Source organism: Leptodactylus fuscus, chromosome 8 (assembly GCF_031893055.1).
Source record: "Leptodactylus fuscus isolate aLepFus1 chromosome 8, aLepFus1.hap2, whole genome shotgun sequence".
NCBI classification, from domain to species: domain Eukaryota; kingdom Metazoa; phylum Chordata; class Amphibia; order Anura; family Leptodactylidae; genus Leptodactylus; species Leptodactylus fuscus.
Genome location: NC_134272.1, coordinates 37,346,394 through 37,367,920, shown reverse-complemented (window position 1 = coordinate 37,367,920; position 21,527 = coordinate 37,346,394). Strand labels below are relative to the sequence as shown.

At 39.9% G+C, this 21,527-nt stretch overlaps 1 protein-coding gene across 1 annotated transcript in view; it reads left to right on the top strand.

Annotated features, from left to right (window-relative positions):
• PTH2R (parathyroid hormone 2 receptor) overlaps positions 1 to 21,527 on the top strand; it is a 292,724-nt gene that overhangs the window by 104,312 nt on the left and 166,885 nt on the right. The window contains exons 2-6 of the mRNA XM_075284852.1: positions 2,143 to 2,245; positions 4,955 to 5,071; positions 7,216 to 7,337; positions 8,989 to 9,086; positions 12,004 to 12,190. Coding sequence (XP_075140953.1) covers positions 2,143 to 2,245; positions 4,955 to 5,071; positions 7,216 to 7,337; positions 8,989 to 9,086; positions 12,004 to 12,190 — 627 coding nt within the window. The remainder of the gene's footprint in view (positions 1 to 2,142; positions 2,246 to 4,954; positions 5,072 to 7,215; positions 7,338 to 8,988; positions 9,087 to 12,003; positions 12,191 to 21,527) is intronic.

The window sequence follows — 21,527 nt, the reverse complement described above, 5'->3', positions numbered from 1 at the left end:
TTCACTAGTGTTCACAACTGTGTCTGTACTTGTGGCAAATAGTGAGGGGGAGGTGTGGCATTGCTATTCTGAGGAGCGGGTGCTCTTTCATGGCAAGTAGCAAGTAGTCTTCTCTGAGCAACGAGAAGAAAATGGGTGGAAGAGGCTTGATAAATGTCCCCAACTGTATATGGATTCCTTCTGACAACACTTACTGCATTGCTAGGAAGAAATGTGTTGTCTGTTATTATTCTGTGAATGTAAAGTAATCTAATTAAGCAGATTGTAGTGAAACATGTAGAAAAAAAATCTTACACTATAAACTTCTGTCTCTATTGCCTTATTGCTCCTAAGGAACAAACCACAAACATATTTTTGGCAAGACAGATAATAATAATAATAATAATAATAATAATAATAATAATAATAATAATAATAATAATTAATAATTTATTTATATAGCGCCAACATATTCCGCAGCGCTGTACAATTTGTAGGGTTCAAGTACAGACAATAAGATACATTACAAAGAAATAGTCATTTCACACAATGGGACTGAGAGCCCTGCTTGCAAGAGCTTACAATCTATGAGGTAGAGGGGGTGACACAAGAGGTAGCAGGGGCGGTATTGCTTATACAATAGTCAGACAATTTTGTAATAGAGGTTACTGTCATTACACAAACATAAAACTGTATGAGCCGCCCCTAGTCGTGTCTTTTAACATGTGGATGGAGCCTGGATATATAAAGTTATCCTGAAATGTCATCAAATCCGGTGGGGTGATGTGGGAGCTGGAATAAAAAAGAGTTCATTTTAGGGATTCTAGTTATGGTACAGAAGGATTAACATTAGAAATTGTGATAGACCTGTCTGAAAAGATGTGTCTTTAGTTTGCGCTTGAAGCTGTAGAAATTGGGAGTTAATCTGATTGTCCGGGGTAGAGCATTCCAGAGAAGTGGTGCAACTCGGGAGAAGTCTTGTATATGAGCGTGGGAGGTTCTGATAATAGAGGATGTAAGTGTTAGGTCATTGAGTGAACGGAGAGCACGGGTTGGGCGGTAGACATGCATTGGGTGGTACAATTTGTAGTCTGCTATCCAGGGTCATTTCTAAATGCTTTATTAGACCATTAGCAATTAGAGAGGGGCAAATTGATTCATTACAAGTTGGATTGTTTGATTTTTATCGAAACCAAATACTTTGAGATTCATCTTGGGAGAACTAAGATGGCCACCATGACATGCATTGTGCACTACAAATACAGAGACTACACGTGTGACATTCTGGCACCAACTTGTATATAGTAATTGTTCATATGGTACAGACCTTTAATGGGGAGCTCATAGCCTGGCTGTACGGCACCTCAGTTTCTCTATGATTTTATACGTGGATCCATAATTAATGAGAAAACATGATCACAACATGTTACATTATATACATAGTTATATACTATTCTCCCTGATAAATCTTCCGAATGGTCTCAGCATTGCTTCTAAGGGAGAATGACTACACATTCATAATGCAGACCCATTGAGACTGTGTCATACGGGCTCCGTGCACATGACCCTAATTCTGTGATGAATGGAAGCTCTAAAATTAGATCACGCTTTGTTTCCCAATCCAGTTAACATCATGAGCAAGGAATTTCTCTACTTTCTGTCATACATAATTAGCACATCCTTTTCCATGGTGTACCTGGAATAGGCTATAGCCACATCCAGTCCCAGACTGCTGGGTCTTCACCTCATAGGGTGGTGTCACCAAAGGTATCTGATGCAGGTATAGCCACATCCAGTCCTAAGGCAACCAATGCTTTCACTTCTTAGTAATTAAATCCAGCTAAAATTGTTTGGTGTTTTCACTTACCGAGAAGGAAAAGCATTGGCGACCCGGGTACTGGTTGTGGCTTTAGCCATATTAAGTATTATTTTCAGCTGGATATCATTACAGGCTGTACAGTAATGGTAAAACCGTACAGTGTGTTCTGATATCCAGCTGAAATGACTCAGCCTTTGACTTGCACAGCAGTAGCCTGGGAACTGGATGTACCTTTAGCCCTTTTAGAGATATTCCCTATATTTTTTTTTCATATGATATAGAGCAGTATAAAGATATAGTAAAGTATAACAAAACTCTTCTCTTTTCTGAATTATCCTATTTAGGTTTATTCTGGTGACACAATTACCGCTGAGGAACAGATCTATATTATTCTACGAGCTAAAGTACAATGTGAACTCAATATCACAGTCCAGCTGCAGGACGAAGGTAAAGTATCTACTGAGACCATTAGCCTGTGTGACATATAATATGGTAAAATGGCTACTTATCAGGAGTAATGGCACAAGCCATAAATGATGGATTAGAATAGATTGCACTGTAACATTTCAGTATTCTCCTGTTTCCCAATTAAAAGTTATGATTTATTACTATGTATATCTTTCTATGTTCACTTTCCAAGTTCCTTTACTAGGCTGTACTCATACATAATACAATTTGCATGAGTCCTAAGGTCCTAATATCAGTTGTATTGACTGTATTATCCTACTACCATTTGAATATTAATAAGCTTACCGACTTACTAGAAAAGATTTAAAGGGGTTGTCCAGGATATTAGATTTTATACCTATGTACACAGTCATATAGGGAAAGCTGTTAGGACCATCCACTGGACTCAATTACTCCTTCTAACCCTAGAGCAGGGGTGGCCAATACGTCGATCGCGATCTACCGGTCGATCGCGAAGGACGTATGGGTCGATCGCGGGATCGGTGTCTGCTTGTTGACAGCGCAGGCTGAGAATCAGGGCCTTGCACTTGTTCGCAGTCAGGGCTGCGGCGACCCCACCTGCAAGTGTCCAGAGATGATCCTCAGCCTGTGTTGTGAAGAAGCAGACACCGGAGAGCTGTCTCCTGCTCTCACTTTCCGCCCAGGCCCCCGCCCCCCCCCGGGTACGACCTTCCCCGCCCCTGGCCCTGGCCCGGCCCCGCCCACAAGAAGTGGGTAGTAGATCTTATCCCTTGGTCAGTTTAGAAAGTAGCTCACATGCTGAAAAAGTGTGAGCACCCCTGCCCTAGAGGAACTGATAAATGAATGGTTATATAACAAGTTATACTAAATATTTTCCTACAAAATGATAACAATTTTCATCTATTCATTGAATACTGAATATTCAGTGAAATGGGAGTGCCAGAGATCACAGAGCACTTTGCAATCTTTGATGCTCCCATTGAAATGAATGGAGCAGAATGCCCAATCACTGCTCCACTTAGAACAGGGAACAAAAGCCTACCCTTCTCCTGATCAGCGGGGGTCTGAGCAGTTGGACTCCAACTGATAAAAAAGCTACAGAAAAGCTGCATTTTTCAAAAACGCAACATGTTAATTTTAGTTGTGAAATCACAAGCATTTGGGAAAAACACAACAAAAGCTCAATGAAAAATGTTGCAGGAAAAAAGGGGTAATCCTCCACAGAAGCACACATTAATCATATACATCCAGCTGGGCAACTCTTAACCCTGCAAGGGAATATCTCTATAAGCAGATGCACAAAATTGGGAAGCTGAAGAGATGAGGAGCTTGTGGATCACCCACAGAAAAGACAGATACAGTTTATTCCTATCCCTGCCTTCCCGATCACTGTGTACACAGTGCTCAATAACCGCTGTGCATACAGCCCGGGAAGTTCACATGATGTGAACATTGGTGCACTGGTGGATCAGAACAATGGACAGGTGGACAGCTAAAACAGTGGACACATATGGAGCCCAACAGACCACATTTGACTATAATGGGAATACTAGGTGTCCATTGCTTTTAAATTGAAAGCACCATAAGAAAGTGTGTGCAGAATGTTTTACATTCAGTGATTTCAAATGGACACAGCGACAAAGTCTCCTAAAGTGGAGAAAGAAACGTAGTTTAATAAAACGTAGTTTTATTCTGCTTCCTGTCTCTAAATGTTTTCTCAGTTCTTTTTTGTTTTATTTTTATTCTTTCTTTAATAACACTCTTGATTTAACCACTTCCGGACCGCCCATAGACTATATACGTCTGGGAAGTGGTTGCCTTGTTATGACAGGACATACCGGCACGTCCAGTCAGAAGACAGTAACTGCACGGAGATCATGCAGCTACTGAAGCTGGGAGCCGGCTGTAACTTCAGCCGGGACTCCCAGGAGATGGCAGGGAAGGTTTATTCCCTTCCCTGCCATCTCGATCCCTGTGTATACAGCGTGCAGGAGGCTGTATTCCTCCTGCAACTGAGGCTAAATGTACCAGCCTCAGTTGCAAGGGAAATCAGCCTCCAATACAAAAAAAAGTGATCAGATGTCCCCAAAGGTCTCTTATCACCTTATGGGGACACAATCTTAAAAAAAAATATATATACTGTATATATATATATATATATATATATATATATATATATATATATATATAATTAAAAAGTTTTAAAAAAATGTAAATAAAATAATAATAATAAAAAAAATAATAATACACTAATAAAACGCTGTTATTAAAGGTTATAGCCCCACCCCGACGATACCATACAAAATAAAAATTACCATAACGGAGAGGAAAAACTATTTTATAAAGTTTTTCAGTGACACTTTGTGTTATTAAATAATAAATAAATAAATAAATAAATCGAAAACCAGACACAATTTCCCTCCTATTACGTTTATATTTTCCTGGATATAAAAAATATTCGAAACACTGGAAAATAAAAACAACATAAAAATCAAGCCCTATGCGACGCAAAAATGAGTTGACTGAGACGTACGGGAAAAATGTAACAGCCCTCAAAACCGCACATACAAAATAAACCTAAAATGTGTCTGGTCCTGGACCACAAATTTTCCCGGTACTGAAGTTGTTAAAAAAAAAAGTTAAAAGTGTTCAGTTGAATAGATGGCTACTCAATGCCACATGGAATAATAAGACAGAATATAATGTAACATGTTTATTTTCATACAGGGGCAGAAGGAGGATGTTTGCCGGAATGGGATGGATTGGTTTGTTGGCCAAGAGGAATACCTGGAAAAATACTTGCTGTCAATTGCCCTCCGTATGTGTATGACTTTAATCACAGAGGTATTTTCATCTTGTAACACATAGATGTATTTTCTCTATGCTCTGCCGTGTATATATACGCACTGCTCTGTTGATATTTTTTTTCCACATAATTTAAAATGGATTCCCTATTTTGTGTCATTTTGATCTATATCGGTATACATATAGGTCATTATGGTGAAAGTTTGCTGTTTGCATTGGATGTACATTAAGTGGTTACTGTATTAACAATCTGTTATCCTTCAGTTTACTGATTTATTTGTGTTACTTATTGGCAATGGTAATAAGTTTTGCACTAATGACCTGGAAAATGTAAAATGTAATTCAGTTGCGCTGATCTTCAATCATGTTATGTTTATTTGCACCTTTGTGTGAATGTAACTATTAGGTTTCTAGACATGGTTCCATTGGTTTGAAACTGAAGCGATACTTCTAAGTATAGATAATGAATGTGTCTCATGTTAGGAGATTAAGGGTTGAGTCTGCACATAGAAGAAACACAGCATGTTTGAATGTATGCAGCAGAAAAAAAAACTGGATTTACAGTACTAGCAATGCAAACAAGATCTTATTTAGTCTAAATGCACACATATGTGCAACTGCAGGTTACAAGCGCTAGTGTGAACCAACCCTTAAGGTAAAATGGAACAGAGGGCACATATATGACGTCCATATGCCGTCTGTGCTTTCCAAGGACCCAATGGTTTTTGCACTGTGCTCAGGCTGCAAAACAGACAGAAATAGGACCTAACCTGAGTTTTGCCCCTGGATCCATGACCCATGGTAATACATACGCGTGTGTGTAGGGGCATAGGAGATAATGGGTCAGTGTCCAAGCCATTAAAAACAGATAATGTGTGCTGGTGTATTGTATCTCTACATACAGCAATATCACAACAATATAGAACAGGGTAGGCAGATTTATGCTAGGAATTGATACAGAAACTATATTGGAAAATTGTACAACTTTTTATTATACAAACAATAGCATTTGTCTCTTCATATTGGTCTGAAGATGGACAATCCCTCTAATGCAATAACACAATAATGCATATCTTTCTACTTTCATGCTTTTAGCATTATCCATAGTGAACAATATATCTATAGATATAGATAAATATGTATAGATATATTATTGAGGAGGAAGTCCTGGATCATGTGCTCAGGCTGCTTGCTTCTGGCTAGGTTCACACGGGTGAGTCCATCTGTTAAAACACCAGGTAACTTACAGACTCCAATGGACCCCATGGACTATAATGGGATCTGCCAGGTGTCAGTGAGGTTTCCACCAGTATTATATTGAGAATATCATCCACGCAGGACTTTTCTCTTTGCCGATTTCCTCCAGAGACTCTGACACAGATGTGAATATAACCTTAATGTTGCAGATCTTTGAAAAGATTTGCACCAGTATCAATAGGTTGCTGAGTGATTTCTGTAACTAATTGGAATTAGGGTTTAGGATTTAACAGTGACTGAAGAAATTGGTTGGGAAGCTTGATCCCATACTCCATCCAGGATTACCTGCCTTAATTAATGGCGAAACCATACGGCCTGCTGAGATTGACCTCCTTTAGGCTGAGTTCACATGGTGTTTTTTGGTGAGGATTTTGGAGAGGAAAAAATTCACTTCATGAATTAGGAAATGGTCTTTTTGAAACTTTTTTTTACGAGGCATTTTTAGTTTTTGTTTTTTTCATCAGAGTGTATGGACCGTGAAAAATCTGCTAGCGGTTTTTGTCAAAAACCGTGACATGGTTTTTCCGCCTTCCATTGACTCCCGTTGGTTTTTTCAGGCGGAATCCATCTGAAGAAAGGTCAGCTAGCTTCTTTTTTTCTGCTAGCAAAAAAAAACAAAAAAAAACGCTAGCGCAAAAAAAAAAGCTAGCGGATCCTATAGAAGTCAATTGGGAGGCATTTTTTGAAGCAGATTTTGAGGCGAATTCCACGTCAAACTCTGTGTGAACCCAGCCGTATTTGGAGTACTTCTCTAGAATGAGTATTTTTCCATGTACTGCCCAATGCCATACTGCTGAAGAAAGCTGCTTGGATGTATGTATGTGTGTGTGTGTGTGTGTGTGTGTGTGTGTGTGTGTGTGTGTGTGTGTGTGTGTAATGTAATATGCAAATGAATGATTCTTATATTTGGTCTTTTCTCTTTCCAGGAATGGTTTATAGAAAGTGTAATATAAATGGAACATGGGAATTTGTGCAAAACTCCAACAGATCATTTTCTAATTATTCTGATTGCATCCGTTTCCTGGAGCCTGAAATGAGCCACGATAAAGTAAATAAATACATTTATCTTAAGAATTTGTATATTTAAAACTTTTCTTATCAGTCTTATTGATTTCTCCAGTCATAGATTCTCTATATTATACTGTGGCTGTTTCACCTTTTTTAATAAAATATGTCTGTTTGGATTAACTTTTCTCAACCCTGGTAAAAAAAAAAAAAAAAAAATTAAATGGCCAACCATGTACTGCATGACTGAGAAGCGTCCACAGATGATCTGATGTGTCCTGAGCACAGGACTCATCTTTATGAAGACCATATACCCTATGGATTTGTCATTAAAGGGATTTTCTCATCTCAATGTCTCAGCACTATACCTGCAGTGTCTGCTTCTCACTTCCTGTATTTCTCTCCCCCAGCGAACAGGGCACAGAACACTTATACAGATCAGATAATCTGCAGATGCTTGTACAGAACAGGCTCAGTGTTATCTGTGTGTTTACATAGAGAGATAACAAACCAGGCTTTATCAGCCAACTACAATTAGCTGAACAGCTGTCCTTTCAGCAAGACCAGTGTGTACGTGACGTCACTTGTCCTATAGGTCTGTGGTTATAGCAACACAGTGTAAACAATGGGAGGAATAAATAAACATACCAGGCAAACAAAGCAGAATTTCTAAAGCAATATATTTAGGAAAAGGCTTCAATTTACATAAGCTACCAGTATAGATAAGATCCTTGTGATGGGACAACCCCTTTAAATACTAGACCTTTTATCACTTAATCCAATAATTCCAGCAGATGTCTAAATATTATGTTCTATATCATTCATTTTTTTGAAAAGTTTATTTATATTTTTAAAGATACCTTTGAACAATTGTGGTCTTTTAAACAGTAAATTTTCCATAGAAATGTAGAGACAGTTCCATAAGGTTAAAATTGAGGCTAAATGATGATACTCCCTGGGATCAGTTAGTGTCCCTCTTGCTGGGTCAGTCCTCATTACTGCAGTCTATTACTTTAATATGCTGATCCATTGAAGACCATCTCAGCAGGTACATGCAAATATGTGTCTCCTCACTGACACAGACCGGCCATCTCCACTATAAATCAGATGCCTGTTGTTTACTTGATGGCTATGATCACCGTGACCAAATCCACTCCTATGTAGTAGTTCAACACAGTATCATAGCATGCATACAAAGCACATACAAAGGCTGTAATATTCATACTTTCCCCTTATTCCCAAAGGGGGGCAAAACATATTCATAAATAGGATCATTACATCCTTTTGGGATCATTTATTTTGAAATTATATTGCTTTTAGAAAAGCTATGTAGCTTATGGAATACATATCTGGACATGTCCATATCATGTGTATATACTTATAATATTCAAAGGTTGGCCTCTATCATTTATGATCCTGCATGTTATAAATATGCTATGTATATTTACTGGCATGATTTCATGTATGAGAGGGTTTATGAGGTCCTTCACCAGAACCCAGGTGCTACTGCTATCACTGTATACAATATACAAGACGGCACCAGAGGGCTTTTTTTGCCCATAAAATGTTCTATACAGTATGATCCATTGTCTACATTGAAGAGAGATTCTTATTGACTCTTTGTTACATTTTTGCCTTCATGGTACATGAATAAATATTTTATATACAGTAACAGTATTTCTTTCAATCCACAGAGGGAATTTTTTGAGCGACTGTATGTCATGTACACAGTGGGATACTCCATTTCATTTTGCTCCTTAGCCATTGCTATTTTCATCATTGGATATTTCAGGTAAGGATTGTGCTTACTGTTGATGACAAATCTGATGATCTTCCGTATTGTGACAATTTTTATATAACTATGTTGTTTATACTTTGTTAGTTGTTATTCCGTTAAATTTTACTGCGGTGGCAAAAAGGAATGAATTTGTCAAATACAATGATTTGATGATAAAACTTTTTCTATTCACTGGGATGATAAATATAGGATGTTGTTCTGTTCACACCAGTAAACAGATTTAACAGATGACTTATTTATTAGCTCTATCCATCTTCAATTTGCCTTTAAATTTTTTTTATAACTTTTGGGAACAAAGCGTCAGTGCTGCAGCAAATGGTTTGACGTCAAGCAGGATTCAACAATTTCAGCTGAAATTTTAACTTCTATGGGGAAAACAAAACATTATGATTGTTTAAAGGGGTATTCCCACGTCGCATACTCACCAGTCTTCACTGCTGTAAAATCTTCTTTCTTCCTGGTTTCTTGCGTCATTTGGTGGGCGGGGTTTCACATGCAATCTGCGGTTTAGCTCCGCCGCCAAATTAGCGTGTAGCTCCGCCCACCTCATAGCGTGATCCTATGGGGCTGCTGAAGGGCCTGTGATGTCATCAAAGGACCTCAAATAACAGTATATGCACAATATTGGACTATGAAGTACAGGCAGGAACAACTCAATTCTGTGTTACATACAGAGACTGCCTGTCTCTGCCACATTGAACACAATTGAATTAGCTAGCGTGGTAACTGGGAGAACAGAAGACGAGTCCAGAAATGAAAGAAGATCCTCTCCCCTATCTGAGTGCAGGACCTAGGTCACGTGGTGTAGACACAGGAATAGCTAGATACACAGGCTGGCTCCCTGCACTTAGCCCCCCCCTCCCCCCTGAGAGCAGGCAGATACATCACTTGACTTTTGAGCAGATAAGTAAAGGGATGTGTCAACAATGAATTGAATAAAGTAAGATAGTGGACAAACAAAGCAGTTTTGCTGAAGCAGTGTATTTAGGAAAAGTCTTACATCCACATTAACAAGCAGTATAGATAGGATCCTTGTGATGGGACAACCCCTTTAACCCCTTCCTGCCACAGTCTTAGACTTCCTGAGAGAGCTGACAATTTGTTAGGCAAGTTCTCCCAACTGTTAAAATACCCTGCATATGTAAACTGATGTATGGGCACATAGTAAGATGCAAAAGGAAAGGTGCGCCAATGAGCTTTTGGAGGGCAGATTTTGCTGGACTCAGTTTCACACACTACATCACATTTGCAAGGCCTCTGAATTGCCAAAATAATGAAAACCCCCAAGAAGTTACCATTTCTGGAATTCTTCAACTCTGCAAAAGTAGCATTGTGTCCAAAAAACCAAACTGTCAATATCTAGGCTTCAAAAATTATGTAGTGCTGCCTCCCTTCTGTCTCCTCTTATGTGCCCAAACAACAGTTAATGCTCACATATGACATTGTTAAATGGGTTATCCCATGTACAATAATGCCGTATACTACATGACATGGCATCCCAAAAACAGACTAAATATGCACACTAAAGAATATTGCCATGAGTTAATCATCCCAGTAAATATAAAAAGTTTTGCCATCAAAATTACTGTATAAATATGTATTTATTATATTCAGTTTATTGCTATAAGAAAATATTTTTTCTTTTCTTCTGTCAAAATTTTATTAAAGAAGTTCTCCATAGCAGTAAGCAATGAGAACAAGGGATCAGTATTGCCTATACCCAAAGATTTACGCTACCATTAGCCTTAAAGGGGTTTTCCAGTCAAAATTAAAAAAAGAAAAAGAAAAGATCTATTAGTGCTATTAATGGGTTAATAAATGCACCCATATATCTTTAGCAGTGTATTGAATGATTTCTGGGTGTCTCTGAGAGCTTCTGGTATGTTCTGCATTTGTTTACTTGGTTCAGCTTCCTGCTATGTAACTTCCACAATAGCTCCCTCTCACCTCACTACCCCGCTTCCTCGCTCCCTCCCTCCTCTTTCCCTCCCCATAATACACCTCCTCCCTGTTCTTCTAGCTATCATGCCCACTACTAGCCTTTCCCTACCTAATCAGCCCCACCAAATGGGTAAATATATATATTTTTGATAGACAACTCCTTTAAAAATAAAGAGAAGTCCTATTTTGTGGAAGCAGAGAATCCTTCATCCCTGGATAGAGGTCCTGTAATAATAGTGACATTTATACAACTATTTTATTTTACCTCTCAAGGACAAAGCCAATCTAATTTCATCAACCTTGGCATTTTTATGTTTGCAATCATTGCAATGAACATTAATATATTATTTTCATACCAACATAGCTATATGTCTCTATATTGTTATGATGCATTGCACTTATTAAAGTTATCATTTCAGGTACAGACATATTAGCAAGCATTTATATTTTGGGGGATTCATTTTTCCTTCAAAATTGCAGGAGAATACATAGTTTGATCATATCCTTATTCTACTATCTTTCTGTTGATTCATAAATCAGGATGTAAGACAATATACACTTAATATTGACTAATACTTACAGAAGAATCAATACGAAATATCTTTTAGTCTCTGGAGATGATGACTCTTGTAATTGAACAATATTCTTGGCTTTGTAAACAGCCCGTATATGAGACTAGTCTAAAACCTTTTTCTTTATTCTAATTTTAGACCATCTTTCATTCCAGAAACTTAAGTGTTTGTTGGAAAATGTCTAACTAGATTATTCTTAGTTAATTACTAAGGCGGAAGTTTATTTTATGTATAATTTACCCTCCATTTTAGTTTGTTAGTTGTAATTGATTTCCTCATCTTGTTAAACAAGCTATCAGCTACAATGACTCATCTTCAATGATTTTGTGGTGGGTGTTTATAGAACGTACTGGATTTCACTTTGAAAGAACTGATCTAAATATATAATTTTTTTTCAGGAGACTGCACTGTACCAGGAACTACATTCACATGCATTTATTTGTCTCATTTATGCTGAGAGCTGCCAGCATTTTCATTAAAGACAAAGTGGTTCACACTCATATAGGAGTAAAAGAATTAGATGCTATGCTCATGGGTGACATTAGGAGCATCATGATGACTCCAGTACTGGATAAATCCCAATATGTAAGTCAAAATATTGTTTCAATATATATATATATATATATATATATATATATATATATATATATATATATATATATATATATATATATATTCACTGTTGTTCTCTGATATTTGCTATTGTCAGAAGATTGTATATACACATATATACAGCACTTGCTCACTGTTGTTCTATGATATCAAACATTATCACAGGATTGTTTTGACTCTATATACACATATGTGCACAGTTACTTTACATCACCACACCACAGGTTTTGTGGCCATAAAATAGCCACAAACAGTGGCGTAACTAGGAATGGCGGGGCCCCAAGGTGAACTTTTGACATGCCCCCCCCCCCCATCCCAACTGACGTCGAAGACCTCGAACGACCCCCTCCTCCGCACTCTGTTATGTCCCTTAGTAAGCCCAGCACACAGTATTATATCCCATAGTGGCCCCTGCACACAGTATTATGTCCCTTACTGGACCCTACACACAGTATTATCCACAATAGTGTCCCCTGCACACAGTATTATCCCCCATAGTGGCCCCTGCACACAGTATTAACCCCAATAGTGGCCCCTGCACACAGTATTAACCCAATAGTGGCCCATGCACACAGTATTAACCCCAATAGTGGCCCCTGCACACAGTATTAACCCCAATAGTGGCCCCTGTACACAGTATTAACCCAATAGTGGCCCATGCACACAGTATTAACCCCAATAGTGGCCCCTGCACACAGTATTAACCCCAATAGTGGCCCCTGTACACAGTATTAACCCCAATAGTGGCCCCTGCACACAGTAATAACCCCAATAGTGGCCGCTGCACACAGTATTAACCCCAATAGTGGCCCCTGCATACAGTATTAACCCCAATAGTGGCCCCTGCACACAGTATTAACCCCAATAGTGGCCCCTGCACACACTATTATGTCCCTCTGTGGACACCCATAAACAATTATTATACTCTAGGGTCTTTTCAGACCCCAGAGTATAATAATCGGAGACCCGGGGAATAAAAACATTTAAAAAAAAACACTGTTGCTTACCTGTCTCCCGGCTCCTGCGCTGTCGACCGCCGGTCACGTCCTTCTTTAATGACGTCGGACGTCACCTGACCCGGGAAGCAGGCCGGGTTCATGTGACATCAGAGACGTCAGACAAAGTAGGACGGAGGCCTGGCAGGATCGTGGAGAGGTAAGTAACAGTTTTTTATGTTCCCTTACCTCTCCGGTCCGCCAATCATTATACTCGGGGTCTGCAAAGACCCCGAGTATAATGATTGTCTTTGTGGGGCCCGCGGTGTCACTTGCCGATCCCGGCCCAGCCAGGATCAGCAAGTGAATAGGGCCCGTAACAGCCTATTGAAAAAAAACCGCAGCGGTAGCGGCTGTCACCGGGCCCCCTAATGGCCCGGGCCCTGTGGCAGCCGCCTCCGCTGCCTCTACGATAGTTATGCCCCTGGCCACAAACTAACACTAGATTCACACCTGCATTTGGGTTTCCATTCTTTGGGTCTACTTGAGCTCCAAAAAATGGAAACCCGATCCGCTTAAAAAATGGTTACCCATAGAAACCTGTGAACCCCATAGACTATAATGGAGTCTGATGGGTTTTTGCTCAAAAAAATGCATTTTTCAAGGGTATTCAGGGATGGAATCCAGGCGCAGGAGTGAACCTATGCTTCTATTATACCAGTAGAAAATCGGTCTTCATCGGGTGCAATTTCTAGGATTAGCTGTTTTTATTTATTTTTACTTTTTTATCGGCAAGTAGCAGGTCATGCACTTTACTACATATTTCTACATGGAAAAGTGCAGTAGATCGGCTATTTCTAACAAGTAATACAATTAGTACTTTGGTTTCCTAAAGGGCCTTGGACATATGACAGCTGTGAGTTGGACTGGTTGCCATGGGCAACTGCTTCATTTTCGTTTCCACTATTTTAGATAAATCATCCCACATTACAGCAGCAGTCGGGTGATCATCCTAACTTTGGTGGGATGGTGACACTTTCTCTAGTTTATTATACGGAAGTCTTTGGAGACTAATCTACACCAAATTTGGCACACAGATGAATTAAGAGCTTCTGAAGGTTTTAGACCCCTTTTCAGCTTTCTAGGATTTACCGTTCTTGACATATTTACAAAGGAAAATTTAGCACCACTAGCTTCCACATAAAGGACCTTTCTCAATTTCACAATAATCTTTATTGGCCAATAAAATCTTGAAGATCCTTTATTTGTGTCCTCACTGACATACACACAGATTTCTATAACAACCCAGTAATTTTTGTTTGACACCGACTTATTCACAAAATATTCACTAAATTATGCCTTTAGATTCAATAACAACAGAGCAATATATTCGTAAAAGCAAATATGACACCATTGCCTTCCACATCAAGGGCCTCCCTCTATATCACATCAGATCATAGCCAACAGAAATGTGCAGTTTGTTCATTCTTAGCCTCACTGACATACTCAGTTTTATACCAGGTTTCCATAATCCTCAAACCATTTTTATTTTACACCAGGCTTCCATAAATTCCAGCCATTTTATAGACTGTTGGTTTACACTTCAGGGAAGTGACTCGAACTACTTTTATTACCTTCCATTAATGTTCTGTTGCCTTCTAGTGCCTCACTCTTTTATTATGAAACTGTGTGATATACTGCCCTGCTATTTAATACTCAACTGGACTTGGTTACTGAAACCACTGGGTACTAACCAACGGATGTATTACTGCCTAATACACACTTATCAGCTTCTGTTTACTGTATTTGTGGACTACTCTGCTGTTATAACATACGCCTGAAGGTGACTTGTAAAAATCCTCCAAGAAAACTTTGTTGACCCGTATTTTTGTTTCTTGCTGATGGTCATGGACAAGTACGTTGCTAAAGCTAAATCCGATAAAACCTGATGTTTTGGGCTGAGGTGAAGCTAATGGAATCTGCCTATGACAACAATATCACCCCACTAAATATATTGCCAGCTTACAGTTTGATAATTTGTGAAATTAGAAAATAAAGTGGCATCACAAGACATTACTAAGGAAGACAACATGCAAAGCGCTCAACATGTGGACAAGCTTACTTTAGTGTGGAGAAAAGACAAATGGCTTCAAGATCCTCTTTTCAGCTAAGCTAAAAGTTCAAGAAAATAGTCTTTGCAGACCTACACCAGGCCAGTTGCCATTTTCCGGCCTCCTGACGAAACCAGGTATTGGCGAAACGCGCGTTGGGCGTTTCCAACAGGCCCACGGTTGATGTACTGAGAGTCCCCCCTGTTGTGGTACTGTATGATTTGTGACCATGTCTATATCTTTGGGTATGTACAAATATTCTTTTTGAGATTACTCTTTGTGATATGGTGGGAGTATAATTCTGGCTGTATTTATGCTTTTTGGTTAGACTGATATATATCAAATTTATTGGGTGTATCTTATTATTTCTTTGACCACCCAATACCACCATATCCGACTATTATATACCACCATATCAGGCATTGCTCCTACTTGTGACTTTTATTATTTTTAGGGGTGTTCTCTCAGTTCTCATTTGTGGGAGGGTACGGTATTATACTGCTACCTTGTGTGGGGGGGTTTGTTCCCCTTGTTTGTCTTCCCTAGTTTATGTGTTGTCCTGATTTGTATTATATGGATTCATTAATAAACTCTTTATATTTTATTGTATTTTGCGAGTCTTGAGTTGTGTGGCATTTATGCTTGTAGTGGTTTTGAGACCGCTCTAGTTATATTGGTTCTGCTTTTGGTTTTCAGTCGCCATTTCCAGACTGACGTGAATATATAGGTATATTTTGATGAGGACTGCCAGAGACTTCGCTTTCACTTGTTTGCTCACAATACCTTCTCCCGCATAGATTTCTTCCATATCTCAGTTCACCTATTTTGTAGGGTGGAGGTTGCCTCAATATCCACAATATCTCAGATCATGTCCCCATAGAGCTAACAGTCACAGGCCTTAGGCCTCAAATAAGGACACGTGTGATGTTTCCCCCAACGTATGTGATGCTTCCCCCAACACTTCAGAATTCTGAGGACTTTAAAACATTCCTGAAAATGCAGTGGCCAAACTATATTGACAGTAGTCTAGTTCACATAGACAATACTCCTTTACTCTGGGCATCCAGCCTCTAAGATAGTAGTACGGGAACTCATAATCAACTACGGTACATCTTTCATAAGCACAAACAGGCAGAGTCACATTTTGCAACACTACATTCCTCTCAGGACAACACTCTTATGCCTGTCACCTGACCCAGGAGGCTAGATAATAATATTACGAGGCTAGGGACACCTTGTAGTTTTACATATAGAGTCAGGCTAGGTTGCTCATGTGGTTGGATTGCAATTGCTTTTACCATTAATCAAATAGACCGGGCCAACTAATCACGCACTAAATTCACATCCATCCTTACACTGATAGACCCTGACACTAATGAGAGGCGTTCAAAATAGGCAGATCTGGAGGATCTCTTATTCAACTATTTTGAGGACTTATATAGAGCAGACCCAGGCCATTTGGATTGCATAAAATCCCTTTTTAGCTCGCTTTCCCTCCCCTGCTTTATTGCGGACCAAAAGGAACCATGAAATGCAGCAATTACCAAACAGGAGGTTTGTGATCTGTGATCTGTGTTTGTGGTCTGTGATCACCCCCTTCCCATACTAATAAAATCTCGGGACCTGATGCCCTAAGTAACAGGTGCTATAACATGTTATCCAATAAACTAGTCCCAGTCTTTATGGACTCTAGAACTATTCTCTTGCTCAAACCTAATAAGGACTCGAGTATGCCTGATCTCACTACTGAATAGGGATTATAAACTCCTCACCAAAGTATTGGCCAATAGGTTGCACTTCTAGATTCTGGAACTCATCCAACCATCATGGAGAGGTTTCACATCCACACTACAAGTGCAAGCTCAGACTGGAACCCTGGAATCCCCCATCATCATCAGGCTCCGGACCTGGGGGCCCCTTTGTTCCAATCCTAAATGCATAGGACCCCTGGGTCTGGAGCCTGATGGCTCAGGATCGTGGAGTCAAGTCTGGCACATTGTTAACGGAAAAGGGCCCACGGTCATGTGCCACAGAGCCCCTTTTCAGTAGAAGCCTGTCGAGGGGAGGTCTTTGAAATTACAAACATTACTTACCTCTCCTGAGCATTCAGTGATCCTGCGTCATCTTCTGGACATTTCTGGTATGTATCTGACATCACACGTTCCGGACATCACCACTGAGGCCTGTGATTGGCACTCAGCAGTTATGTGGGTTGCACTAGCACCATAATGTTAGAATAGTAACACAGGGTATGGGGGGTACTAATTAGAGCAAAACACACTATGGATGCCCCACCAAAAGCCAAATATTCTAAAGCATAATCTTTAATATTATCAATTTAAAAAGTTTCAGTGATTCACACCCCCATTACAAAACTTTAACGTACATAACATCAGCATGCCCCAAACTGAGGCTCCCACACTGAGGCCCAATCATAGGTGGTACGTAATGTGTGGTCAGTAGTGGCATCCAAGGGGAGTCAGTAGAGTAAGATACTTTTGATGAGTTTGGATGCAGAAAAAGCATTCGACAAGATCTCCTGGGGCTTACTTGAGGCAGCACTGGCACATAAGGGTTTTGGCCCAACATTCCATGCGCCTTGTTGGATTCCTTCAAGACTTAGCCCAGAAGGTGCTAATGGTTAATAACCATAACAATCCCCCATTGGACAATTTTTGTCCAAACTATCTTAACCTTTAACCCAGAGGGTGGATCAAGGCCTGCCTACAGTCCCTGGCTGACCTTATCCATATTCGCAGATGGCCTCTTGACATCATGCAGAGTCCAGAAGCTTTTCTCCCCTTGGTCTTACACCACATTCAGGAACTGGGTCAGTTGTCAGGTTATACCCTAAATGTACATAAAACAGAGGCCAACATCGTGGTGGATTAGATCATATCAGTTACGTTGGGAAACATTGTATATATCTCCTTCTTAGGGGTCTGCATTACTAGTTCACTGGGTCTCTATAGCACCAACATAGCCACAAAATAGCATACAACATTTTTAGAAGATGTCCTTCACTGTCATTTGAGAGTAGGAAGCACCTACTAAAAATGGTGGAATTCCCTGGCCTTTATAAATTTTTCATATACTGTCACTGTATCTTTGTCCAAAAGACAAGAAGTGGGTCAACTACTTGTTTCACTCCTTCATTTGAAGGGAAGGGCTTCTTTGTATTCCATACTACATCCTGGAACAACCCAGGCTGAACGGCAGAGATCATTTCTGAGATATCAGGTAAGTATTGATGCATTGATAAGGGTAGTGATGGACTGGATTCACCGCACTGAGGTGTTCTCTGAAAGAACTAGATATCAGTGTTTCACCCCAACCATAGCTCTATCCGACTTTTTACACCTCCCATGTGCCTCTATTTTGGAGACCTATAGACACAACCGCTTGCTTATATCCAAATGAGGAGCTCCTTTGTTTTGGCACTCACATGGTATATGACCACCTTATTTTTGCCCTCCACAATATATGCCCCCCCCCTTTTTTGCCCTCCCAATATATGTCCCCTTTTTTGCCCTTTCAATATATGACTCCCTTTTTTTACCCCTGCCAGTGTATGATCCTATTCTTACCCCCCCCCCAAAAAAAAAAATATATATATGACCACCTTCTTTTAGGCCCCCACAATATATTGCCCCCCTTTCCTCCCCCACAGTATATGATCCCTTTTTTCGGCTTTATCAGCCCCCCACAGTATATGTCCCCCTTCCCCCCCCCTACACTGTTTGACACAAGTTTTTTATGGCTCCCCCAACAGTACATAATCCTTTTTTGTCGCCCCACCAAGTATATGACCCCATATAAACCCCCTTCCCCCTTGCCATTCTTCAACGTTGTAACGTAAGTACAGCGTAAGTTGCAGTGTAGCCAACCTACACAGGAGCCTGGAAGGGTGAGTAAAAATTATAAGCAGCAAGAGCAGGGACACTTTGGTCTAACAAATTTAACTTACATTAGAAAACTTACACAATCTATAGCTGAAACCTACACCAGTATCTGTACTTAGTAGGTTTTAATTTCAAAACTCAAAGCCTCCAAAAATGCGCCTAAATTATTTGGAGGCTTCAGTTTCTTCAAAACTCTATTGCATCTCATGCCAGCACACAAAAAATATTAAAACTAGTGCACAATAGGTAGGACTGTCCACTGATATGATAATTCTGGTTCGATATCCAAAATATTATTTGCAAGTTTTCTAAAATTGTACTTACAGATGACCCCACTGCCCTTCTGGTTTCCATATTTCCATGCAAACTTAAGAAGTCCTCAAGTGTTCTCATTGGTTTCATGTTGATATCAGCTTGCACAGTCATACCCCGATTCCGGAAGACCATGAAAACAGCATATGTCCAAGGCTGGCTTCTATAACTCCTTTATTTGCAGCGTATGGGGATTTTGATTCCTGAACTGCACCCACATTCTGATAAATATTAAAGTACCTGGTGATTGTGGAATATTTCCCAATATTCCCCTGATTTCTCACCACTGTTAAATCAAGATGGATCCTCCCTGATCTCCTCCTAACCCCCTTTCCCCTTCTCCATTTACATGCACTGTATATTATCTCTTCCCTTACCTCCCCTGAACATTTAGCTCATTCCATAGACCATGCCATTCTTACTCTTGTTTTATGTTGTATACTAATACTTGGATCGTATGGTGTACATACTGGTTTGCTGCGCCAGGTCATCAAACTGTACCTTCCTCCTTGTTTCAGGTTATAATTTTATCACCTTCATGGATGATATTTACTACCTGTATTTTTATATTGCTGAGTAACTTCTTATAAAAACCTAATAAAGATTATTATGTTAAAAAAACTTCTGCACTATAGAGAAGGGTAAACCTCTGAAAATTCATTTTCAGTTTAGGCAAGAGGTTCCCAAACTTTTTTTCTCGTAGACCACTTTCAAAATTTTGCTGCTTCCTTTCAACATATTCCCAAAACTCATTAAAAAAATTTGAAGATTAGATCTAACGATGACCCCTGTCAAGTCTCCTGTGGACCACTGGGGGTCCACCTGGACCACTTTGGGAATCACTGGTTTAAGCGGTTTGGTCCAAAGATTTGCTTTGGGTCAAATAAGTTTGTCATTATCCAGAGTTTATATTGGCTTAAAACATAGATGCATAATACCAGGGGTGAACCTACCTACTACAGAAAGCCGCCTCGGGGGGCGGAGCGGAGGGGGTGGGGCAGAGCGAAGGGGTGGGGCAGAGTAAAGGGGGCGTGGTAAAGCAGCGTTAGCAGGCAGAGTGCAGGCAGGGAGAGGATCTGCTCTCTGCCTGAGCGTGAGGGGAGGCCGCTGCTCCAGTGGCCTCCCCAATCCACCGCTCGGTGACAGTGACGATAAGCCAGTCCAGGACAGCTTGTCCTCGACTGGCTTAGGTAAGCAAAAATGCTGCCCTCCCCGGGGCCCTGGCATAGCGCCTCATTCAGGTCGCCTCATGGGAGGTGTGGCGCTGCATAATACTGTCAGAGCTACTAGGACTTTATTTAACCCATTCTGGCTCTCTCAAGCAAACAGCCGTAGTTCTATCAAAGTGTCAGTGAGATGTATGTCTCTGGAAAAATGGATGTTAAGAAACTTCTCCTTTAACAATATACTGTGATGCCATTTGCTTTTATGCCTTTTAACATTTAAAACAATGCAAATATCAACCTGTTTTGGTACTAGGGGCTTGCCTATGTTTTTTTATTCACACATGGTTGTTATATTGGAAAAAGTAATATTTTTATATTTTAAAAAAAACCTTGCAGACTTGGAAGTAACAAACTGGAGAAAAATGCATGGCAGTGTGCCTGGTTGAAAATGATGAAGAAATGGGAGGGAGCAGAATCCTGCACCAACATGGTGTGCTCTTGGAATAAGCAATGGTGATATTTGTTTTATTTTCTTGTTATACCAACAGTGCGGTAAATGACAATTTGTTGTCACACTGTCACTGTGTCTGCAAGTTGAAAAGTGACAAAAAACTTTACAAATATATCACAAAAAAATGTTTCCTTCATGTGGCACCAAGAAGTGACAATTACAGAATTTCAAGAAAAATGTCTGGCACACTATCAGGGTGCTTGGCCCACCAGCTGAAATACTTGGAATATCTTCCCAGATAATAACAACACTGTCATCTCTTTATGGCAGGGTGACAATTATCAAAATTTCAAGCAAAGTTTCTGGCACACTATCATTGTGCCTAGCTGGCCAGCTGAAACAGGATCTTCAAAATATGCAGAACTTTTTATTC